This window comes from Chiloscyllium plagiosum, chromosome 2 (genome assembly GCF_004010195.1).
Source record: "Chiloscyllium plagiosum isolate BGI_BamShark_2017 chromosome 2, ASM401019v2, whole genome shotgun sequence".
Lineage (NCBI taxonomy): Eukaryota > Metazoa > Chordata > Chondrichthyes > Orectolobiformes > Hemiscylliidae > Chiloscyllium > Chiloscyllium plagiosum.
The window spans coordinates 123,184,333-123,211,054 of NC_057711.1; the positions used below are offsets into that span (position 1 = coordinate 123,184,333).

At 40.2% G+C, this 26,722-nt stretch overlaps 1 protein-coding gene across 22 annotated transcripts in view; it reads left to right on the forward strand.

Annotated features, from left to right (window-relative positions):
• adgrl3.1 (adhesion G protein-coupled receptor L3.1) overlaps positions 1-26,722 on the forward strand; it is a 682,401-nt gene that overhangs the window by 288,608 nt on the left and 367,071 nt on the right. For all 22 annotated transcript variants that reach the window (XM_043717822.1, XM_043717936.1, XM_043717949.1 and 19 more), the window contains one exon: positions 22,780-22,993. In XM_043717822.1, the coding sequence (XP_043573757.1) occupies positions 22,780-22,993 (214 nt within the window). The remainder of the gene's footprint in view (positions 1-22,779; positions 22,994-26,722) is intronic.

Here is a 26,722-nt window from a genome sequence, read left to right on the forward strand (position 1 = left end):
CTATCGGAAAGATGTTGTGAAACTTGAAAGGGTTCAGAAAAGATTTACAAGGATGTTGCCAAGGTTGGAAGATCTGAGCTACAGGGAGAGGCTGAACAGGCTGGGGTTGTTTTCTCTGGAGCGTCAAAGGCTGAGGGGTGACCTTATAGAGGTTTACAAAATTATGAGGGGCATGGATAGGGTAAATAGATAAAGTCCTTTTCCTGTGGTCGGGGAGTGCAGAACTAGAGGGCATAGGTTTAGGGTGAGAGGGGAAAGATATAAAAGAGACCTCAGGGGCAACCTTTTCATGCAGAGGGTGGTATGTGTATGGAATGAGCTGCTCGAGGATGTGATGGAGGCTGGTACAATTGCAACATTTAAGAGGCATTTGGATGGGTATATAAATAGGAAGGGTTTGGAGGGATATGGGCCGGGTGCTAGCAGGTGGGACGAGAGTGGGTTGGGATATATGGTCGGCATGGACGGGTTGGACTGAAGGGTCTGTTTTCATGCTGTATATCTCTATGACTCTATGACTCTATCTGATCTCCTATTCCAAAAGTCTCTTGTGCATGCAGCTGCCATAAATTTTACCTTAGAGCTAAAGGATGATGATGCTGTCAATCAGTGGAAGCCTTTCATATCAAGGAATCAAAGTTAGCAACCTCTTCCTCTATTCAATATGTCCTTGTGACTAACACTCCAACTTTTAATGATGTACATTAGGTCCGAGGCCTGAAATGCTTTAAAATTCTTAATAGAGTCATACAGCATGGAAACAGCCCCTTCGGTCCAACCAGTTCATGCTGACCATTATCCCAAACTAAACTAGTCCCACCTGCCAGTTCTTGGCACATATCCCTCCAAATATTTCTTATTCATGGACTGATCTAAATATTTTTTAAATGTTGTAACTGTACCCACATCCACCACTTCCTCTGGAAGTTTGTTTCGCACATGAACTATTCTAAGTGGACAAAACTGCTCCTCATGTCTTTTAAATTTTTTTCCTCTCACCTTAAGAAGATGCCCCCAGTCTTGAAATCCCTGACCTGAGGGAAAAGATACCTGGTGTTTGCCTTATCTATATTTTTCATGATTTTGTTAACCCTTGATAAGGTTACTTCTCACCTTCCTATGCTCCAGTGAAAAATGTACCAGCATATCCAGCTTCTCCTTATAATCTTGTATTTATTTACTTTTCCTTGGACGTCTCCTCTCTACCTCTGTTGCCTTTTTCAGAGTGGTCTGACCTTGCTCCAACCCTCTCTCTGTGATTGTCTTACCATTGCCTCTTGCATGTTCCCTTTGCACCCTATTGGTACCTATAAGCCACTCAGACTTTCTCCTGTGGAATTTCTTGCTCCGCCTCTCTATACCTCACTCCTACTTTGTGGATTTCCCTAAAGAGTTGTCTCTTGAAGTGAACCTCTGACTACCACTCCTAATATCTGCTCCTTTGGGTTGATGGCTTTCTTTTCCTTCCCCTGTGTCAGATCTCTTTTGGAAATATTAGCAGGTGTACTTCAGGTTTCATGGCGGTTGACTTAAAAATTAAATGTACAGCCCTGCCAGTGTAATGAAGTCAGGTCTCAGAACACTGCATTCTGCTGGCAGTCCTGAGTGGAGGAGTGGTTAAATTCCTCCTGTACATTACCTTGAGCGAAATAAAAACTAAAATCCCATTCCTACTGGTTGTTTTTAAATAATGTAACAGCAATTTCAAATCAGTTGCTTCTCTCCTTAACATAGAGCCTTTGTAAATTTTCTGAGATGACTGAGTAAAATGGGTGGAATCGTGTTTTAATTGTAGAGTGAAATGCAACTAAGGGGGGATGACTCAAATTGTTGGCAAACACGTTTCTACAGTTCAGGGATATCATCATGCAGAAACTTGATTAGAGAATAAAACACATTGAAATTGCCTTAATTATATAAATTAACTAATTATCAGCGTTTGTGGAAATGATCTGTGCTTTATAGACATTGGCATCATGCACTTGAGGATTATAAAAATTACGACCAGATCAATTAAGAGAAAAGGTAATTTATTACCAGAAGCAAATTGATGTTTTTCTTTGAAATTGCAAAGGTTTAACATTGTGAAGAATAATAAGGGGTCACTCCCAAACCAACGGATAAATAGCCATCTAAGTCTTTTATCCTTCATTGCATAATGTTGTTTCACATCAGTATTCATAACCCCCAGTGTGCGAGGTATTTAGCCAAACACAAAGTTGAGTAACAAGATGAGGTTGATTTGTTGAAGGCGGGAATGTGAACAGACACAAGATGGTCTTGTGCCAGTGAGTAAAGCTTGTCTCTGCAGGTCCCAATTTCTTTCCATCTGTCAAGTCCTGCGCCCTTTTCATTTCTGTCTTACCATCTCCTCTCTTACAGTTTATCTCTGATCATTCCTGTGGTGTTCCAGAGCTTTGGCAATAATAAGTAAAACAGAAAGAATAAACACCAAACACAGCTTTGGATTATATCATGGCGTTAGAACAAGCAGACAGGCTGAAACCAGACAGAAAAAGACAAATTGTGGGTTGATGCCTGGATCTACATCAGAGAGAGTGAACGATACAGACTACCCAGTGGGGCAATGAAGTCAATCATTTATGGTGGAATTATCTGTTCTGATGGGGAAGAGAGGTTATATGTGGATGGCATTTCCATTTATCTTAGTTACCTGAATTGTACTGTAGTTGCAGCTTATCTTTGTTTTGATAGAGTATTATGAGAGCAGGGAGTAGCTGATGAATCAAGACTTTTATTTTAATAAAAAGTCGATGCTCAAATGTATTGCACATCTCTGGGTACTTTCAAATATACACATCTATTCTTCAAAACTCTGCTTTGAAGAAAGTTAGTATTTAACCTTGACCTTAAATAAAATGACCTTAATGTATGCCTGTGTACTGTGGATCTGGTGGCTATCTCTGTGAATTGGCCTTCATGTAACAGGCAATAAAAAAATCAACTAGGGCATCAAAGACAGAAGCAAAACACTGTAATAGGAAATAAAAGGGGAAAATGTTAGAAATGTTCAGATCAGGCACATCTGAGTGGAGGAATAGACAGCAGAGTATTTCTTTCTTTAGAAATAACAGAGAAGGTGATGGGAGGGGAAGATAATTGGTTAGATTGACATCATAGAGATATCCACTACTTTGCCGCCATCACAGAAATCAATTTTTGGACAGAAAGGCCTGAGTCTTATCTTCTCATCCTATTTCCAATTTAGGACTTTATGCAGTCAATTAATGACCACTTAGGGATGCCTCCATGTCTGTGTTGTGATCAACACAGTTTTAGGCCATTTTGGGGAGTGTGGGGTGGGGCGGTGAGTGACAGATGGGGTCATGGTTATTTGGTTGGCCCCAGACTGGGCCTGATTGGGAAGGGGATTGGCAAGGATGGGGGCCACCTCTCTGTCCTTGTCTTCAACCCTTCCCAATCCCCCCTTTCTTAGAGACAACTCTACCCTGTGAGCAACACTTGCCCAAAAAAAAGTTAGCTGCCTTGCCTGTTTCCTGAGCTGGCCTTGATCTCTGAGGCAACACTGCTGCTCCCAGAGGCTGCTCTGAAGGGCTAGCGTTGGGCGACACAGTGGCTCAGTGGTTAGCACTGCTGCCTTACGGTGCCAGAGACCCAGGTTCGATTCCAACCTTGGGCGATTGTGTTGAGTTTGTACATTCTCCCCATGTCTGTGTGGATTTTCTTTAGGTGCTCTGGTTTCTTCCCACAGACCAAAGATGTGAATGTTCGGTGGATTGGCCAAGATAAATTACCCATAGTGTTCAGGGATGTGTAGGTTCGGTGCATTAGCTATAGGAAAACACAGGGTTTTAGGGGTTGGACATGGGTCTGGGTGGGATGCTCTTTGGAGGGTCAGTGTGGAATTGTTGGGCCAAATGGCCTGTTTCCACGTTGTAGAGAATCTATGGTATCACTGTCCCAGGAAGTGATGTGCCAAAAAAGCCCATATGCTGAGCACCTAGGTGTCTGTTAGGAGCTACATCCAATGGGTCCTCCTGTTCCTGGCGGTAGGAGATATCCCAAAGCTAGTGGCTCATCCCACTGCCCCACTTTAAGAAAGTAAATTGGAAAATCCCCTCTAGGGATAACATTATAGGGGCCTGTGACTTTAATTTAGAACCAAGTGCTTGAGTTATCTGTTTTATTAAGGTAAAAAAGTTGGCAGCTTTGTTCAACATTAGTTTGTTCACAGTGACTTGACACTAAGAATCTACAGCAATAACATTTCACAGTTGTGGTTTACTTGGTCTGTTTTGATTGTTCGCTTCAAGGGATTCAGTGGGTGATGCATGGTACACCACTGCAATGACATTTGGTGTGATTAAATATTTTAAACTTTATTGTTTAAAATAAAGCTGCTGAATTTGGATCAGTTTCTGGATCTCTCGATTACAAGACAGGGCTAATGTGTAATATCCTCAATTATGATGGTACGGATTGGGGTAAGAGGTGATGCACAATTATTCACATTTCTGGTTAACCTCAGGGGGGCCTTGTTATAAAAATAGCAATACACTTTCAAAGAAAGATTGTTGGGTCGCATTTTAGAGTGGGTTCTGTGGGATGGAAACATTGGAAATTCCATTGAAATGGTATGATCCCATCTGATAATATTGGACTAGTCAGATCCCAAACTAAAATCACATTTGATAGACCCTAAGGATGCATTTTCTTTTCCCACGGAGAGATTGCTTACAAAAAACATTCATAAGAATCTGCCAGTAGACATTTAACATAAAGAATGAAAGCTTTCCCAAGCAAGGGAAAAAGAACTACTCTGCAATAGGAGAAAAGGATAGAAAAGCATTGTTTCAAAAACAAGAAAAAAAATTCAAATTCATACTATTCCTCTTGTTTCTGCAATATTATTACAAATATCAAAGTGCTGGATATTTGCCAATTGCCCCCATTCAGGCTTATTGCTCAGTCTCGTACAGCTGCGTCCAGTTTCTTTCTGTCAAAGTTCTGTGTATTTGCTGGAAGTTTGTTCTTCAGCTGGTATTTCTCCCTGCAGTATGCTGCAAACGTACCTCACTATTACTTTAACTTTAGAGCAAGCATGTGAGTTCACCAAACTCGTTTTCATGCAGTCTTGTAGGAGTTCTCTCCTTAGATTTTAACACTAATTCTTCCACTCTCAGGCACTTGCACATGCTGATTCCTTTCTGGACTTTTCTTTGTCTCTGTGACCTAACAAAACAGTTTTCTACATTTTGTAATGCACAAAGTTACTAACCCCCATTTCTGCATTTTAAGTACATTAAAAGCTCATTAAAAATGTATGTGTGCTAACAGACCTCCAGACTTTTTGTCACCAAACTCTCAAGAAAAACTCTAAAAATGGAATTGAAAACGTCTCTACTTCCTAATACACAAAACATAAAATATGAATTAAACTTCAAGTTATACATTATTTCTAACAGAAGTGCTGGTCACTTGTTTAACTGAGGAGACATTGTTGTTTTCCTTTCTGTTGAAAGTGTTAATGTATGTATTTTCCCTGTGTTGAGGGAGTCCAAAACTAGAGGGCATAGGTTTAGGGTGAAAGGGGAAAGATATAAAAGGGACCTCAGAGGCAACTTTTTCATGCAGAGGGTGGTGCATGTATGGAGTGAGCTGTCAGAGGAAGTGGTGGAGGCTGGTACAATTACAACATTTAAAAGGCATCTGGATACGTATATGGATAGGAAGGGTTTAGAGGGTTATGGACCGGTTGCTGGCACATGGGGCTAGATTAGGATGGGATATCTGGTCGGCATGGATGAGTTGGACCGAAGGGTCTGTTTCCGTTTTGTACAACTCTGTGACTCTATGACTATGACTCTGTTCAACCCTTTAGAAGAAGATGATGATTATAGTTTGTACTGTCCAGAGTTTTTCACAGTAAACCTCCTTTGGACCCATCATTGCACAAATGTAGGTCTGAGGAGCGAGCGGTTGTAATCTTCCTCTGAAACCTGAAACTTTACAAAGTACTTTGCTGTGGAATCCGATTGGCAGTTAGGAAAGTGATTTCTTTGATAATAAATGCTGATATGATGGCAGAAGGATTTCAAGAAGTATTTAATCTTTGAACAATATTGACACCACCAGATGTTTGACCTTGGGAGAAAAACAATAAGGAAAAGGAATAGGTCCTCCAGTCCCTCAACCCCCTCTGGCATTCAACTAGATAATGGCTCATCTTCTATCTCAAAGCTATTTTCATACAATATCCCCATTTCTGTTGATATTGCTTAATATTTAAAACTATCCGTCTCTGTGTTGAATATACTAAGACTGAACTTCCACAGACTGCCAGCTACTCATGTTGGCTAGAATGAAGAGATTGCTCCTTATCTCAATCTTAATTGGTGTATTTCTTTTTCTGAAACTGTGTCCCCCAGTTTCAGCCAGAAAGGAAACCATTCCCCATTACACTTCCACACTTACTGATAATAAACTAGTCACACTTAGAGACTTCTGGCATCATTTTTACTTCTAGATCTGTTTTTAAACTTCAGCTGCTTTATGTTGCTTTCCCAAGAGTGAAACTTTTGATTTTGTTGAAGTTTTTGTGAAAAGAAAAGCTAGAAATCTCTCTTTAGAAGAACAGTTGCAGTAGAAATGCCAGTTTAACTGCATATGTTTTGTTCATAAATTTTATCATCGGCGGAATGGCTTGGAAGGGGATTGGAATAAGAAGTTTGGGAGGGAGGGGTGCATTGGGAGATGGTATGACATCGGATAGATGAGACAGGTGTGAGATGAGAAGGATGTGAAAGTGTGGGGGATTGGTTAATTGGAGAGTGGCATGAGAAAGTTGGAATTGTTTGGAATTGGGATGCATTGAGAGGAACAGGTGGAAGAGGGTGTCATTGGAAAGAGTGCTATGGAAAAAAAAAGGCTTGAGGGATGCCATGTGAAACATGCAGGTACGTGGATGAAATTGGCATGGGAGGGTTGGCATGAGAAGGTGGATGAGATAATGAAATTGGTTACGGAAACTCATTGCAATGATTTAATTTAGCCCAAATTCAAACATTTGGTGTTAAGGAAAAGAAAAGTCATTAACAGCTTCTCTTAGCAGTGTAGGTCACTCTCATCTTGCTTGTTATCATGATTTAATAGGTTAATAACTTTGCTGAAGTGAAAATCTGTTTTTGAAAGAAAACGTATACTCCAATTGTCCCTTTGTGGGTCTGGCACCTTTCCACCCAGCTGCAAGCTACCTCTTCTATCACAGTTAGACTGGTATCAACTGTAAAAATGCGTTTATCTTTAAGACAAAAAATTTCAGCACATTGAATCCCTCCACACCATCTGGAGGGTTAATGAGTAGGTATACTTACTAAAACAAATTTTAGTCAAGAAGATTGGCCTTTTTATTTAGAGGAACCATTTCTCACTAACCTACAAGTGCATGTGATTATCAGGCAGTTGTGTTTTGAATAATAGAAATCTCAGTTTTTTACCTTTCCTATTTCTGTGGGTATTCTATTGAAGCTATACTTCTTTATGTTGGAGAGTTTAAACAGTGAAAGCTCGAAGGAGTTTTGATTTTTCAGAATCTGCAGCTTATCGCTAAAAATGAACAATGTTCCTGTAATCTTTTTGCTGTTCTTAATGGGATGTGGGAGTTGCTAGCAAAGCCAACATTTGTTGCCCACCCTTTGAACAGTCAGGTATCATGTTAGACCACCTCGGAGATCCAGGTGGGTATCAGCCACATGTTTGTGGATGTTAAGTTTTATAGGCCTGATCTGGTAAGTTTGGCCAATTATTGATCTGGATGAGATTTTGCTGCAATCGACAAATGGCTTAGGGGTCACTACTTTGGTAATTCCAGATTTTAATGAATTCCCATTTCACTTTCTGCCATGGTGGGATTTGAACCCATGACAGCAGGTCATTAGCTTGGGAATCTGAATTACCTGTCCAATAACCACTGTTGGATTGCGTTGTGTCAATCTGAGCCAGCATGATACCTGACAGAGCTTCCTTTTGTAAATTCCAATGGGTCTGTGAGATCCAGGTTTTAGATTTGGAGATGCAGAAGTGCCTGCATCCTAATGGTTAACCTGGTTGTCTCAAAAAGCCTGCAAAATGGAACAGGGAAATAGCCTTTCAAGTCTGTTCCATTGCCCTATGAAATCATGTCTGGCTTCTGAATCATCTCAGTGTACCCATTTTTGCCCTTATCCCATTGGAAGCTTAGTAGAATAAAGATTTAATTCTTCGCTCGAAATATTGAAAAACATATTATGGAAAGTGTTCTTGCGTGTGTAGGTTATGAGTCTGGGGAATGCATATATCGGCAGTGTCAATTACTTTCTTAGTTATTTTTCTGACTAAAACTGGACATTATCTAAATCTGACTTCATTTTTAGAATGACTAAATCATATAATCATCATCATCTTTATCATTGCATTTGGTTAAGAGGTTTGGAGTGAATAGTTCTTATTGAAGTCACAAATGCAATAAACTTTGCCACTTTGTCTGTTCTCTTGAGCCCAAAAGAACACTAGTCAGTCATATCCTAATCCAACATAACTGTTGTCCATGTTTCTGAATTAGCCTTTTGTGCTGCACAATCAACTGTACAGTATATGCCGTGCAAAATGAGGATAAGATATTCTAACCCAGTCTGTTGTCACTTTATCTTTTAGTTCACTGTTAACCTGATAAATGTACGAGTTCTTTATCAATTTTACTTGTGCTAACTTAACACATTGATAACAAATAGCTTTCTGAATCTCAACTGTTAACATAATAGTAAATCATTGTGAGTTACTCAGTTCAGTCTGTTAGGAGGAAACATTTCTCAATATGACAATACCATCATCTGTAATAAATAAAATGAGCTGTTGGAAATACTCAGTAAGTCAGATGACAATAGTTGGGAGAGAAAGAGAATTAATGTTTCTGGTTTGAGAGCTTGCATCAGAACAGAAAAAGCATTTTCTTTTATGAAGAACTTATTTTGACTGATCATGAGAAACATGTTTGAAAAATGAAGGCTAATAACATAAAAGGCAATAAGGTCAAAAGGGACAAGAAAGAATGATTGTTAGGAGATTGAGAGAAGAAACTTGATATAGTTACAGTAAGAATGATTTGCACCCTCTGATCCTCCCTTCTGATTCAACTATTACCTTGCTTTCATTGCTGTCAGTTTTCTCAAAAAAGGACTTCAGAGTTTAGCAATATGAGACTAGAATGTTTCCTGTGATTGTCTCTATATATTGTACTAATTTACATTAAATGCCAACACTGAACATGTTTCTCCAACTCTCTGTGATCTTCTTCATTGAACCCACCCCATGCTTATGCAAACAGGTTGTTGACAGCAACTTTCTTGTGTATATTGGGAAATGTAAATTTGCTGTGGGACTTGTACCTGTGTAAACATTCCCCATCAGTTCTTGCCTTGATTACTTAACATAGTGCAAGGTTGAAATGACTCTTTAATGAAGTTGCAGAGTGGTCTCACAGAATTTTTACATGAGATACTGTTGGAAATCACGTAGCCCACTGTGTGCATGGCAGTTCTCTGAATGACAAATGTACTCAGTACCATTTGTCTGCTTTTTCCAATGAACCAGCATTTTCTTCTGCTTCAATTAATAAATTAATTCCCTCTTGAAAGTTGCAGCTGAACATGCCTGCAACCGTACCCTCAGGCAGTGCATTCCAGATCTTAACTACTCACTCTGTGAAATAATGTCTCCTTATACCTCCATTATATCTTTTGCCAAACATCTTAAATCTGTCTCCTCTCATTTTTGATTCTTTCACTAGAGGAATCAGTTTTTCCCTAGCTACTCTTTCCAAAAAGCTCGTGATTCTGAATACTTCTATCAAAGCTCCTGTTAATGTTCTCTTTGAAGGAAGTTAGATCATTGAATTTGGGACTATCTACATAACTGAAGTTTCTCATTTCAGGATCCATTCATGCCTTCACATCTTTCCTGAAGTGTGATACCCATGAGTCAACATCGTATTCCAGTTCAGGCCAAACCAGTGCTTTATACAAGTTTAACATAATGTCCTTGCTGTTGACCTCCACACTCCTATTGGATACTGTAAGCTTCATTAACCAGTGTCTGTCCTGCCACCTTTAAAGATTTATACACATATTTATCTAGATCCCTCTGCTCCTGCACCCTTTTAAAATTGTGCTCTTCATTTTATATTGTCTCTGTGTTTTTCTTACAAAATGAGTCATTTCACACTTTAACTGCATTGAAATTCATCTGCTACTTTTCCAACCATTCCTTCAAATTGCCAACGTCCTTTTGAAGTTCCGCAGTATCCTCCAAGCAGTTCACAGTGCTTCCAAATTACATATCATCAGTAGGCATTCTGTAGTGAGTCATTTGCAATTAATTATCATGATTTGGTTGAATGTGCAACAATGTCAGCAGGAGGTGATTTCTAAGGTAATATCTGGCCAGTTTTTGTGGTAACAACGAGAGTGAATCTGTCAGAGATCACAGTTATGACTGATCTGGAATGAATGGTTGAACACAAATTCTCTGATACAACTTGCACAGTACTTCGAGAAACTTGACGTATCTGAAATGCTTTTAATATAGTTTTTGTGCTGCTATGCCTTTAACCATATGAATTAATTGGATTAGATTAGATTCCCTATGGTGTGGAAACAAGCCCTTCGGCCCAAAAAGTCCACCCAAACCCATTTCCCTCTGACGAATGCAGCTAATATAATGGGTAATTTACCATGACCAATTCACCTGACCTGCACATCTTTGGACTGTGGAAGGAAACCGGGGCACCCGGAGGAAACCCACAAAGACGCGGGGAGAACGTGCAAACTCCACGCAGACAGTCACCCGAGGCAAGAGTTGAACCCGGGTCCCTGGTACTGTGAGGCAACAGAGCTAACCACTGAGCCACCATGCCGCCCCGATTGTTTGATGTTTTCAATTTTCATGAGGTACAAATCAATTTCTTTCGCGACCAGAACCACCCTGTTGGATCCATGTTTCTTTCGCTTCATTTATTTAAAAATGCAGATTGTGTCTGGAGTACTTAGTTTCTTTGCTGCCTTGCTTATAATGACATGACTGAGAATTAGAAGTAAGAATTGTGTGTACTGGGTTGGATGAGAGACCAGATAAAGAATATATATCGGCCCGAAATAGTATTGTCACATTTTAGTTATTGTTGCATATAAGCTGCATCGATAAGTATTTCCTATAAGGTAAACCTTGTGCTGTATTGATCTAAAACAAAAATCCCTGGGAGAATAGAATAGCTTTCCATGTTGAGTTTTTAGTTTGTGTGCCAGGAATAATGAATGTACATAAGGGTTCTTTCCACTTGATCAAACCTAGGAACTTCCCCTCCCTTTTGGGAGATCTAGGTAAGAAGTTCTTCAGAATATCACCAAACTTGCAAAGCTTATGAGAAGACATCAGAGATCAAGAAATGACACTTGTATGCCATTAAAGTGTGTTTCAATAGATTGTGAAAGGAAGATGAGAAATAGATGCATTACAGAGCTTTGATTATTGTGAATATTGAGTCAAAACACCCTAGAATTTAGAGAAGAGTCAATAGACATAGATATGAAGATGTTTTAACTTCAGATTCCAAAGCTAGGGGCCACAAATGTAAGAGATTTACAAATATATCCAGTAAGGACCTCGAGAAACTTGCTTGCTCAAAGATGTGTTGAGAATATGAAACTCACTACTGTCAAGATCGGTTGACATAATTACATTGATGCAGATATAATGGACAAAATAGACTCCTACACTGTAACAATTCCATGATTTTTGAGGAAGGTAGAAACGTATGTCAGGGAGAAAGCAGTAGGAGGTTGTGTTGATAAAATTACATGAAGCAAGGTGGGAAAACAATGGGGCAGCACATTAGCTTAGTGGTTAGCACTACTGCCTCACAGTGCCAGAGATCCTGGGATGACTATGTGTGGAGTTTCCGCATTCTCCCCGTGTCTGCGTGGGTTTCCTCCGGGTGCTCCTGTTTCCTCCCACAGTCCAAAGATGTGCAGGTTAAGTGGATTGCCCATGCTAAATTGCCCCATGGTGTTCTGGGATGTGTAGGCGAGGTAGGTTGGCCATGGGAAATGCAGGGTTACAGGGGAGAGTAGGGGTTGGATCTGGATGGGATGATCTTTGGAGGTTTGGTGTGGATGGACTGAATGGCCTGCTTCCATGCTATAGGCATTCTGATTCCTGTAGAGCATAAGGACAGCATTGAATTGTTGGGCCAAACGTTTATTCTTGTGCAGTGAAATTCTGTGCAAATGCAGCATGCTTTTTGATATTGGTACAGGGAAGGTGAAGGATAAGGATAGATATGAAGCAGGAATCATCGTGTAAAGTTCTGTTTTGTGTACATTGCTCAGGATGGTGAGGTAGGGTGTTTGAAGATCTTCTTCCATTGTCGGAGGTACATTAAAAATCTTGAGAAACCGCAGTCACTCTTGCATGCCACTTGGTGGCATTGCCAGAAGCCTGGTTATAGCATTGTGACTAACCTGCTTTTTCTTGCATATTTAATTGAAGTCGAATGTCCCATAACTGCTGTCTGCCAATGATTGGCTCTATATGTCTCACTAAGCATTATTTATTGAAATATTAGCACTAAGTTAGAAAACAGACCAAAAATCGCATCACTTTTTACAGATTATGCTACAGTTTCCCAGTGTATGAATATGTCTTCACATCAAATGTATCACCAAGAAACAAAAGCAGATCTTTTGGCCCAAGCAACCCATACTGGCTTCCATGCTCAACTTGAGCTTCATCCCATCTTCCTCATCTGATGCGCAGCCAAGCACCCTTCCTCAGTAATCTGCCTTGCCTTACAAGTAAGGGAAGAAAGCATTGTTCAGAATAATCCTGAAATGATGCTACAACTGGCATGCATACAGTTCCTGTGAATCAGTTTGATATGAGGGCATTGCGGGGTGATTACTGTTCTGATAATCACTGGCCTGACAACTCCTCAATAAAACAGCGGTGTCCGCTAGAGATTGGTGAATCACATTTCCCTACAGTAATAACATGGGGTGAGGGAAAGGTTGGCAGGGAGAACAAGTCAGAATAAACCAAGACTCAAACAATTTCTGATTAATTGTTTGGTTAAGATTAGAACCTTCTCAGGAGTAGATCATTCCAGTCTCTTGATTCTGTTTTACCATTCAGAGTGATAGTGACTGATCTTGTGGCAGTCTTAATTTCACTCTGCACATTAATATGCAATAGTTTTAGACTGAGTGAGAGGGGGAAATTTTAAAAGGGAAAGTGAGGACTGCAGATGCTGGCGATCAGAGTCGAAAGAGTGCTGCTGGAAAAGCACAGCAGGTCAGGCAGCATCTGAGGAGCAGGAGAGTCAACGTTTCGGGCATAATTTAAAAGGAACCTAAGGGGCAATTTTTTCACACACAGGGTGGTATGTGTATGGAATGAGCTGCCAGAGGAAGTGGTGGAGGCTGGTACAATTACAACATTTAAAAGGCATCTGGATGGGTACATGAATAGAAAGGGTTTGGAGGGATATGGGCCAAATGCTGATAAATGAGACAAGATTAATATTGGATATCTTGTTGGCATGGATGAGTTGGACCGAAGGGTCTGTTTCTGTGCTGTACATCTCTATGACTCTAACTAACCCTATATTCTCTTTTCCCTCATAAACTCAACTAACTTTCCATTGAATGCGTTGATATTATTTGTCTCAAACATGTCTTGTTCAGCAAGTCCACATTCTCAGCGTGTTTTGTGTGGTTTCTTCTGAATTGTCATCCTGACTTCTTCGGGACCTACTTCTTTTGATAGCCTCTAGTTTCACTTTTCTTCCTAAGAGGAAGCACTCCTCACTCTGCAAAGACCTTTGGAACATTTCCCTAATGTGCCTTCCTCCTTACTTTCGTTATGAAGTAGCCTGCAGCAAAAAAATCTTCACCCGCATGTGTGAATTCTATTTGTATTTCACTGATGACCACTTTAACTTTTTCTAATGCAATTGTTCTCTTGAATAAATACAATTACTCCATTTTTTTGACTCAAGTATTTCATATGCAAGGTTTAATTTCCAGTCCTGATTTCTATCTGGATTTTTCAAGGATGTTGTTTCCCATTCTCTTTGCACTGTCGATCAACCAGGTTTTATGTCCATTTTTAGTATTAATGTTTTTCTTTGACAGTACGATATGCTGCTGCACAATATATCAGTTACCTTGTTTAATAATTCAGTCGGATGTAATATATCCAAATGAGTTGCTCAGGAACATGATACTGTGTCAAATATTTAGACAAAAGAGATGTCATTGTTATTTTTGAGATTATGGGCACATTATTGAAGACTTATACCTCAAGTATTAATTTCTTGGATCTAAAACATAATGGGTTTCCTACCTTTCCACAGTGACTATCGGAAATGGACACATTACTGAGATTTAATCTTTCTGGTAAAATTTAAACATTTATCCTTTTCACTGTTCATCTCAGATTAGGAATTGCTTTCAAGTGAAAATCAAACATGTCTAGAAAAGCAAGCCAATGTCAGGGATAGAAACCTTTAATGGAAATAGTAAGTGCTGGACTTGTTCAAATGATCAACAAGCACCTGTGAAGAGAGAAACATGAATGTTTCAGATCTGTGACCTTTCAGCAGAAAGGTTTATCAGCGGACTGCTTATCTGACATTCAGCACTGAATGCACAGAAATTTCCTCCCATTAAGTTTACAAAAGACCAAACCCATTTGGTAGCAAGCTAAATTAATGATCACTTACTTATGCCATCCGTAAGACTGCCTATTTCCAGCTCCTTAACATCACCTTAATCTTGCTTTCTCCTCAGTTCATTTTTACTGTAATCCTCATCAATGTTTTTGCAATCTCTATACTCTCCTATTTCACTACACTCTTGACTGATATCTCACATTTTGTCTTTTGTAAATTTGAGGTCATCCAAAACCCTGCAGTCTATATCCTTAACTTTCACCAAGTCTCATTTTCCTATTAGTCATGATGTACATTGGCTCTGAGTCAAGTAATATTTCATCCTTGCTTTCAAGTTCCTCCAAGAACTTACCCTTTCCTATCGCAACCTCCACCAGTCAAACACTTCTCAGAGATCTAGGCTGTTTAATGTGCACTATTTATAATTGGCTGTCATAGGTGTTAAACTCTGGAATTCACTCTGGAAATCTCTTTACCCTTTTTTCAACAAGACACCCCTTCAAACCTGAGAGAATTTGGTCAGCTTCCAAACACCATCTTTGTGTTTAATTTTACTTGATTACATTCTTGTGAAGTGCCCCCAAGCGTTTAATTACATTAAAGGTGCTATGTAAATATAGGTTGTTGTACGTGGGTGATGCAGTGTTCCTGCCAAATCCATGGAGTCATAGTATCAATTCCAGAAATTGAAACACCCATTATAAACTGTATGTGGGCTTTCACATTACACTAAATATGAAGAAAGTCTGCGGTGTTCATCTCAAATTTCTGAATAGAGTATTCAAAATGTTTCTTATTAAATCCATTACCCAAATTACTTGATGACTAGCAGTTGACACCTTGCCTGGACCTTACATATAAATATGATTAGATTAGTACCAACTGCAGCATATTAATTATGTTACTTGACTAATAATTCAAAGGACTTCACTAAAAGCTACGGAGATGTTAGTTCAAATCTCATTATTGCAAATGGGGACTTTTTTTTATCAACCTGTTCAGAGTTATTATTACACACCTCTGGAACAGGTGGGACTTGAACCTGAGTATTCTGGCTCATGAGTTGGGACACTACCACTGCCACAAGACCTCTGATCAAGTCGTCGTAGTGTTACTCGACCATAGGGCTGGTCTGTCATTGGAAAGAGGTGATGGGTGGTGGTTTAACCCAGGGTTCGTAATGCCTCAGGTGAGGGGAGAGGCTGAGAAGGCGAATCCTTCATGGTAACCTCAGCTAGTGTGGGAATTGAACCAATGCTATTGAACCCATTCTGCAATGCGGGCTAGCCATCCAACCAACTGAGCTAACCAACCCCAGTGATCAAGAGGGAATGTAAATTTGGTGAACAAAATGCATGTGGGGTTAAACAAAAATAGATCAATACCAATGACCATGAATTGACCTAATTTTGATAACAATCTATTTGGTTGATTAATGTCCTTTAGCCAAGGAAATGTACCATCTTATCTCAATGGCCTAAGTTGACTTCAAATCCATAGCAGTCTGGTTATTCCTTAACTGCTCTTTGAAATTGCTGAGTCAAACACACAGGTGAATCAAGCTGCAACTGAAAGTTGAATAAAACTTGGCATTGACCGGGATGGCCAAAATGACAAAGGCACAATTTGCCCAACTGGCCATGCAAAGTTGGTCTTATTATTATCTGGAGATATTTGTCAAAATTGGGAGAACTGACTCATAGTCTAGTTGAGCCACAGTCTGACATGGTCACGCGAATCATAGTGTTCAGCAGTGGCCCATACTCCTACAGTGGCAGAAGTAGTGACACAATGATGTACAGCTAGGGGAAGCTTACTTTGGGTGTCTTCAACATTGACTTTGTACATCATGAAGTCTCATGGCAATATGTCAAACAGAGAAAGGAAACATTCTGCTGATATATAATAGTCACATTTCCTTAGATGATGAAACAGCATGCCTACATATCGAACATCAGTTGAAAGAGGTACTGAAGACCTCAGAGCAGTAACTGTTTTCTCGATGTTAATTGTATTAGTTAAGATTAAGCGTCTAGAGATCAAGGCAGTTGTTGAGTGATTACTTCAGCACGCATAAAGAGACACTCTGTGAACTGATAAGAGATGGCTGCCAAAGTCAGCACGTGATGAGGACTGTTCTGAGGGGCGGTCTACAGGAGTTAAATGCTGGGTGTAAAACAACTGATTGCAATTGTGTTATGGAATCAGTCTGTCACTTTGATCCATCTCCTCGTGTTTGTCTGTAAGATATAAGAGATGCTCACAGACTTCTTCCAGAACAAAAGGCTGCACTGGGTGGCTTTTGATGATCTGGAGTGCTGCTTCAAGAAGCTCCCAAGCAATGACTTTCCATCTCCAGACCCTGCAGCAGGGCCTCATTGAGCCAACACCTCGCACCCCCTCCCACCCCTCACTTAACACCCTCAGAAAGAGCATAATATGTTCTATGTGGATTTCAAAAAGGTTTGATAAAGTGCCACAAATAGGCATGTTTGAAAAGTTCATGCTCATGGAACATTAGGGTCATTGGCAGCATTGCTAAGAATTTGGCTGAGTTAGAGGAAAGGAAGCAATGGTGTGTGGTTGTTTTATAAATGGGGGTTAGGTATTCAGTTGAGATTCCCAGGGGTTAATACTGGTAGCTGTGTTTTTCTTCAAATGCGTTCATGACCTCAGGCTGGGTGTACAGGATGCAAAGAAAATTTTGTGATTGTGATGGAAAGAATGTTGGCATTCTTCAAGAGGACATAGACAGGCGGGTGAAAGAGGCTAACAGATGACAAACAATATTTTATGCAATGCAAAATAAAGGGTATAATTCAAAACTGGATAAGAGATATCTGGGATTAACTGTGCACAAAACATTGAAGGTGGCAGGGACACATTGAGAAAACAGTAAGTAGAGCAGATGAGATCCTGGATCTTATAAATAGAGACTTAAACACGCCCTTTTGTCCAACTAGTTCAAGCCAAGCAAGTTCTGCAAGCTGAACCAGACCACTTGCCCAGGCTTGGCCCATATCCTTTTAAACCTTTCCTATTCATGTACCTATCCAAATGTCTTTCAAATATCATAACTGTATCTGCATCCACCACTTCCTCTGGCAATTCCTTCCACATGCGAACCACCCTTTGTGTGAAAAGGTTGCTCCTCAGATCCATTTTAAATCTATCTCCTCTCACTTTAAAAATATGCCCCCTAATTTTGAACTCCCCCATCCGATGGAAAAAGACCTTTGCTACTCACCTTATCTATGCCCCTCATGATTTTATAAACCTCCTATATGGTCACCCCTCCATCTCCTATGTTCCAGGAAAAGAAATCCTTAGCCTATCCAATGTCGCATTATAGCTTAGCCCTGCAGTCCTGGCAACAAACTGGTAAGTTTTTTTTTCTGAGCTCTCTCCAATTTAATAATCATCTTCCAATAGCAAGGCGACCAGAACTGTACACAGTACTCCAGAAGAAGCCTTACCAACATCCTGTATGACCTCAACATGAGGTCCCAACTCTTATACTCAATGGTCTGAGCAATGAAGACATGTGCTAAACACCTCCTTAACCCATCTTGTCTACCTGCAATGCAACTTTGAAAGAACTATGTACCTGCACCACCAGATCTCTCTGTTCAACAACAGGGGTGTACAAGAACTGTATAAGTCCTGCCTGTGTAAGTTTTAGCAAAATGCGATGGCTCGCATTTAACCAAGTCAGGCTCCACCTGCCACTCCTCAACCAATTGCTCCAATTGATCAACATCCCTTTGTAATCTCAGATGACATTCTTCGCTGTTGACTATACCACCGATTTTGGTGTCAACCGCAAACTTACTAACCATGCCTCCCAAATTCTCATCCAAATTGTTAGGCCTCAGTTGCAAGGCTGTGTCCAATTATTTGCATTTCAGGAAAACATGAGAACTTCAGAGAGAATGCAGAAAATATGGATGAGTTTCCTTCCAGGATTGAGGAACTTCTGTTACATGGAAAGTTTGGAGAAGCTGCGGTTGTCCTCCTTAGAATTGAAATGGTTAAGAGGAGAGTCAGGCACATGGGAATATCACCCCCTCAAATTCACCTCAAAATCCTTTGCAAATGGCCTTTTGCATGTACTGCATCATATGAACTGTAGTGTTCAACAAGGCCACTTCCTGAAAGGCAATTAAGAATGGGGAACAAACACTAATCTTGCCAGTAATGTTGATATCTCATGAACAAATTCTAAAAAGGGAACTGTTCAAAATCGTTCAAGGGTCAAAATAGAGTATAGTAGATGGAAAGAGTTCAGTCCCATTGGTACAAGAGTCAATACCAGAGGACTCTGAATTAAGATGCTTGCCAAAAACAAAATCAAAGGCAATATGCACTGATTGATTAGGATTGGAAAGCACTAGTTGAGATATGGCTTTTAAAAAGGAAATCTGAAGTATCTAAAAAAATCAGAAGAAGAAAAGAAAATTCAAATCTAAGCGGGAGTGAGATGAGCTCAATAGTTCAGAAAAATGCCTTGGACCTAATGGCCCATCTTTAGTTTGGAGCATCTCATGTGTTATAAGATTTTGTTAGCTTCTTAAATGGGATATATTCAGAACAGATCGAGCAGCTCCAAACTGGTTGGTGTGAATTATGCACTGATCCAATCTATAATCTCATGACTTGGCACAACCCTCATTCTATTGTGTCCACTGAGTCAGATGATAAACCGTATTCCAATGAGGAGTGGAGAAGTGCATGCAAAGAACATTGACAGATGTACTTGTAAATGAGGTGTCAACTTGGCAAAACTACAGTAGAGGGTTACATACCTACAGAATAGAGAAATCAGCTTGCTATTGAGAGTGTTAAGTGATTCCATAACACATCGATCAAAGCAAAACTCTGCAATGATTTCATCAAGTTGAAAATGAGACAGCTAAACAAGGGAGCAGACTCCATACACATCTCCATTGCTAATGGTGGAATCAACAAGGCCAATTTCTGAAAAGTAATTAAGAATGAGGAACAAATGCTAATCTTGCCAGTGATGTTGGTATCACATGAACAAATTCTCAAAAGGGAAGTGTTCAAAATTCTTCAAGGGTCAAAATAGAGTAGATGGAAAGAGTTCACTCCCGTTGGCAGATGAGTCAATACTAACGGACTCTGAGTTAAGGTGATTGCTTTTGATTTTATTTTGGCAATGTGAGGACAATCTTACAATACAGTGAGTGTGCAACAGATGACGGGAACCACTTGCAATCATCTGCTGACAGCAGTGATTAGTGGATGATCCAACCCAACCTCCTCCTGCAATTCCAGCAACACAGATACTAGTTTCCAGGCAATTTGATTCATTAAGTCCACAAAAATATTGAAAAAAAAAACACACTGCATTGAATAGGAAGTCCATGGGCCTTGACGACATTAATAGCTGTAATGTTGAAAACCTGTAGCAGTGCCTGCAGACAAATTGTTCTGGCACAACAATGGCATTTATCCACAATTTAGAAAATTACCCCTGTTTATTTGCCCATTAAAACTAGTGTGCACCTAATCTGACTAGTTAGTGCCCCACACATTCAATTATCAGTAATGTTATTGAAGGTGTTGTCGGCTGTGCTATCCGGCAGCACTTTCTCACCCAATGTTGACCCCAAGTTCTGAGAACACAACGCAGCTCCAGACATCATAACAGAATATCCATGCTTGATTTCAGAGGTAAGGATGGAAATGGCTGCCCTTGACATCAAGGTAGCATTTGACCCTGTAGCATCACAACGTTTTTTCAGAAAATGAAATTCAATGAGAATCATTTGGGTGGATGAGGCAGTGATAGGTGGTATATGAGTAGAATCATACTTGGCACAGAGGAAGGTGTTGTTGAAGGTTAATCAACTCAGCATTTGGGCATTACTGCAAGGGTTTGAAGGGACAGTATTCTGGATTCACCTGCTTGAGAAATGATATTCCCAACGTTATCAGTATAGAGCGTGGGACGCTTGCTGATTATCTCACAGACTGATTGTTCAACTATAACTCATTTGAGAGGTCCAATGATGTGTCTTCAATGCTGAGTTTACCAAAATAAACAACTTTGGACTGAGATAATTGGACTTCTAATAGTTCTGTGATGCCTACTTTATTTTTCAGCACTTTATATGCAGCATCACTGAATGCATTTATTCTTTTGTTTGAGAATCTCAAGCCTCATCCCATTGAAAATTAAAATGATAGTATTTGACACTGTACATCAATGAGTTATGAGCAATTTGATGCTGTTGATACGAGGATTGTTGTCAGTTAGTAGGGGCACGTTACTGCATTTTGTTACAGAAGTTATGCTGTTAACTCTGACTAAACCATTGCAGAATTCCCTTTCATAAACAACTTGATGACAGTCTGTTATTCATTTATCTAAATGCTACTTTCATCAAAATTGATGAATCCAATTGATTTTTAAACTCATGTTAAAAATAAATTATGAAGTTGGTAATTCACCAAAACTGGAGACCCTCTGCTTGTTTGATTAATGGACAGTCAAAAAAATGTAAGCTGCATTTTGTATGTCAGATTTCTGTTTTAAAAATAACTCTGCCTTTTAATGATTTTATCATGGGAATTATACTGTTTGCTTTTGTTTGATGTGCCTTAACGTTGTTAGGTAAAAAGTGAAGATTAATTGCATTTTATCTGAATGCTTAAAGCATTCATGATTTGATTAGAGAGTTAATGGCAGGATTGGAGATAAATAGGTTTGATATATATTAGTCCCGTTCTGTAGAAGGGTCATGGGACCCAATGTATTAACTCTGCCTTCTCTCCACTGATGCTACCAGGTCTACTGAGTTTCTCTAGCAATTTCTGGGTTTTTTTGCTTTTGATATATTAGTCTTTGGAGAAATATATTTTTAAGGTTGGGTGCTAAATGTTTGAAAATCAAGTTGGTGGGATGTGCACAGATGATGGTTGGTGATGTAACCCTGATAATGAAATACTGTCAATCATGGGTATTAGTAATAGGAAAGAAAAAAGAACTGGAGGATTAATAGGATCAAAAGCAGATCAATTTCATGACATAGAGGCAATTACTTTGGACTCAGCTGAGGAAATATTTTTCACCCCATCGTAAATTATTGGAATTCTGTAATCCAGATATGGTGACTGCCTGTTTTTTTTGATTTTCCTACAGTATGGAAACAGGCCCTTCGGCCCAACAAGTCCACACTGACCCTTCAAAGAGCAACCCACCCAGACCCATTCCCTTACCCTATATTTACCTCTGACTGATGCACCTAACACTATGGGCAATTTAGCATGACCAAATCATCTGACCTGCACATCTTTGGATTGTGAGAGACGCGGGGAGAACGTGCAAACTGCACACAGACAGTCACCCAAGCTGGGAATCGAACCCGGGCCCTGGCTCTGTGAGGCCACTGTGCCACCCCTTTTGAATGGGGCGGGGGGTGGGGGCAGAAACATTTTCCAGGCTGCGATTGATATTTAAAACTCAGCGAAAGTGGTGCTGAGATTGGGATCAGTGTGATTTTCTGTAAAAGCAGAAGAGGCTTGAGGTATTGAATGGCCTAGTTCTACTCATAAACCTTGTATTCTGATGTTACGTGTTTTTGTCTCAGACCTTTGGCAAATGCTAAGGAGTTTAGTTAGGATACCATTAATGATGCAAATATTCCAAACTGGCAAGTAATATTCAGTTAACTCTAACCATGTGCTTTAATGCCTGATGGCTTGGAGATTTGGAATTTCTGCAAATTTGTTAGAACAAATGGATTAGTGTAGGAGTTACTGGGTTGACTCTGGACTTAAACACAAACTGGGTTCAGAGACAAGATAGAGGCTGTAGAGTAAAGTATTTGAAGCTTGGGAAAAGTACATTCAGAGCAACAATATTGATAAATCTGAGATTGTTATAGAAAAGGCAATGTGGTTCACCAAAGCTGAGATAAGTAAGAGAATGCTGTTTGCTCTTCTAAAACTTGAACCTCTACAAGTACACCCCAGTTCATGTTTTTCTTTAATCTGATTTCGTCTTGCAGCCTTTAGCCGAGCTCCAGTTCCAATGGCTGTGATTAGGAGGGAACTGTCCTGTGAAAGTTATCCAATTGAACTCCGCTGTCCAGGAACTGATGTGATTATGATTGAAAGTGCCAATTATGGAAGAACTGATGACAGAATCTGTGATGCTGACCAAGCCCAGATGGAGAATATTCGGTGCTTCCTACCAGATGCCTATAAGATAATGTCACAAAGGTAAGTCTGTAGAAACTTTAATTCAGTACAGCCATTTGTGATCAATGTGGCAGGTTTCTGGAATGATGCCTTTCTTAGTACAACTTCAGGTCCATTTTTCTGGAGCGCAATGAGAGTTTGAAACAACAAATAGCATATTTATGCATAAATGTTTTAGAGCTGGCACATCTTTCAAACTGAGACCAAAACATTGCACAGGCACAGCATGCCTGTCAGACTTAACTTGGGACATAACTGGATGTTTTATCTATTTAAAAACAAATTGGTGAAACACTTCAGGACTTAGTATTGTAAGAACAATACACCACAGTTGTCTGGATTTGGGGCTGAATGGGACTCTCCTTTAACAAGTCATACTGTCACCACTAACTAGTTATTATCTGAGGTTAAAGCACAGTTCAGTGCAAGCAAAGAATGGGGGAAAGAAATCTGTACCCTGATAATTAGAGAGACTGATCATTTTTATAGTACTGTATTACAGGCTATTTTGTCATTTCCCTCTCCTTATTTTTTTTTTCTATGTGCTTTTAGTTGACTGGTGAGTTCATCTGCTATAAACTGAGTTTCTTTAGGTAAATCTTTGAATTTTCTAAATCTGCAAGTGAAATGGTAACCCTAAAATATATGAGATAATAAGTAAGGCATGCATTCTTTGCCTTGAGGGAGAATAAAACTGCTTTAAATTGCATTTTTTAGGAGGATTTTGCCTTGGAATCCTGAGGGCTTGGCCTCTTCAGTTCAAAAAACAGGCTGATACTAAAGAAAGGTCTGTTTTGATCTTTGGTGGCCATAAAGTGTGCAGACAGTTGCGAAGGAGCACTGCAATTATCTTTTTTTTTTGTGTTCCCTTTTCCTTACTAAAACCACCATAATTACTCAATAGTTGTACAGTTCTTATGGTCAAGAAAGTGGAGATAATCGTGCTTTCATCAGGTTACTGGATGAGTAACCTGGAGTTCCAGGTTAATACTCGGGGAATAAAGATTTGAATCACACCTCAGCACATGGCTGAATTGAAATTCAACTAATAGTTCAAAAATGGGACACTTAAGTGATGGTCAATGTGACGGTGACTATTAAGCTATAGATTGTCAAGAAAATGCATCTGGTCTGTAAGTGCCCCATGTCTTAATTCAGATGACATGCAAATCTGTGGGATGGTAAGTAGTGAGGAAGATAGCTATAAATTGCAGAAGAATATCGACAAACTCATCAATTGGATAGTGCATGAGAATGTGCAATTCAACTGGATAAACACACTTGGAAAGGATGAATATCAAGACCCAGGAAAGTACTAAAGGTCATAGTGATCTTTGTATGCCTATCCACAGATCCTGATGCTAGCAGGGTGAGTAGATAAGGAGATTAGGAAGGCATATAGGATACTTGCCTTTAAAAAGATGCAGGACAGAATACAAGAGCAAGGAGCTTAGGCCACAACTGGAGTTCTGTCTGCAGCTCTGGTCACCACATGATTGTATTGGACAAGGTGCAGAGGAGATGCTGCCTTGGCTGGAGGGTCTGATATCTGAGGAAAGATTAGCTGGGGCTGTTTACCTTGACATAATAAAGGTTGAGAGGGGACATAATAGAGGTGTACAGGATTATGAGTGGCATAGATAAAACTGGATAGGAACCCTCTTTTCTTTCATTGAATGGACAAAGATTGAAAGCAGTAAGTAGAATAATAAAAGGAGAATTAGATTAGATTACTTACTTAGTGTGGAAACAGGCTCTTCGGCCCAACAAGTCCACACCGACCCTCCGAACAGCAACCCACCCAGACCCATTCCCCTACATCTACCTTCACCTAACACTACGGGCAATTTAGCACACCTCACCTGCACATCTTTGGACTGTGGGAGGAAACCCACGCAGACACAGGGAGAATGTGCAAACTCCACACAGACCGTTGCCGGAGGTGGGAATTGAACCTGGGTCTCTGGCACTGTGAGGCAGCAGTGCTAACCACTGTGCCACCGTGCCACCCAATTGTGGAGAATTTCTTTTCAGAGGGTTGTGGGAGTCTGGAACTCCCTGCCTGAAGAGGTGGCTGAGTCAGAAGCTCTTGTAGCATCTAAGTAAAATATAGATATTCACTTGCCTTGCCATATCCTTCAGGGTTGTGGGCCAAGAATTCAAAAATGGGATTAGTGTTGTCGGATCGGTGCCAACAAATGGACTGAATGACTGACATCCTTCTGTGCTGTAAATGCCTATCCTTTCAGGAGGGACGTCTGCTATTCTTAACTGCTCGGGCCTATGTGTGACTCCTCACCCATCATAATGTGCTTGCTAAAGTGGTCTAAGAATCAAGGGAAGGCAGTGGCAAAGTGGCAATGTTTGTTGACTCGTAGTTCCAGGGACCCAGGCTAATGCTCTGGAAACATGGGTTTGAATCCATGTTAGATGGTGGATGTGAGTTCAATAAAAAAAATCTGAAATTAAATGCTGGCCTAACAGCAGCCATGTACCACTGTCGATTGTTGTAAGATGAATGGAAATTTTCCGTTGCACACTGATATAAAAGACAAACACTGAATTGTTCATGGATAACAAATCTTGTTATTCTTACAGAAGCAAAGCAGATACATTTGAACTGTTTATAGTTTTTCTCAGCCAGAGACTAATTTAGCTGTTTTATATCTACTACCTGTCATCTATTCCTCACTTGTAAAACCTGTTATCATCAGGATTTGCTTTTACTTATTAGCTAATGATATAGATACTAATTAGATTTAGCATCAGACTGGCTCCTTATGTGCTCACTCTCTGGTCAATATTTTATTATTTTTCAAAACTATTCACTAGACTGAATGTTAGGCCCTCTGAACCCTCCTGCTGTCCCACTCTATCTCCCACCTGCTTCTGCCTCTCACTGGCTGACTCTGTCTCTGGCTTCTATCCAACTACTTACTCTCTTTTCTTGCTTCCTGCCTACTCCCTCTGTATTTACCCCTCTCCTACTTTCTCAATGTTTCTACCTCCTGCCTGCAGAGGATCCCTTCAAACACACTTTGTACCTGATCCAGGGACCCAGCATTGTGGCAAGATATGGCTTGAAATGGGGTATCCCAGTGACAATGCTGTACAACTCACCCTGTGTTCAAACACACTCCATTAGTCAATCACCAGTGGCCCGGGTTCCTTAGTTTCATCTATGATCCTCCTGCTGCATTCGTGGTGGGTGGTGTATCAGCAGTAGCTGATACCTTGCTGAAGCCTTGCTGATGGCTTCACCATGCAATAGACCTGGCCTTTGATTGGCCAGCAGCTCCAGACTGGCAGGATTTCAGCCCCTGTTGAAGTTTGTTGATCTGGGAAGGCATTCCGCTATTTGGTTTAGTGATGGATTGGCACATGACTTCATGTACTTCCCGTAAAAGAAGTGAAGCTGCAGTACATCATGATGTATGACTCTACACCTGTCCTGCTGCATGGACAAGCCTCCATTAAAATTAACTCTCTATTTTTACAACCACCCACTTGCCCATGCTTTGTCATAGAATATAAAGCTCCCAGTTGCCTGCACTTTACCTCTGGCTATTCCTTTCTCTCACTTGGTGTGTGTCTCCGTGTCTCTCCTTTTTTCTCTCTCTCTCTCTCTCTCTCTCCCCCTCTCTCTCTCTCCTCTCTCACACACACGCACATGCACACAGGTATGATCTCTCTCTCTCTCTCTCACTCTCTCTCTTTCTCTCTCTCGCTCTCTCTCTCACACACACACAC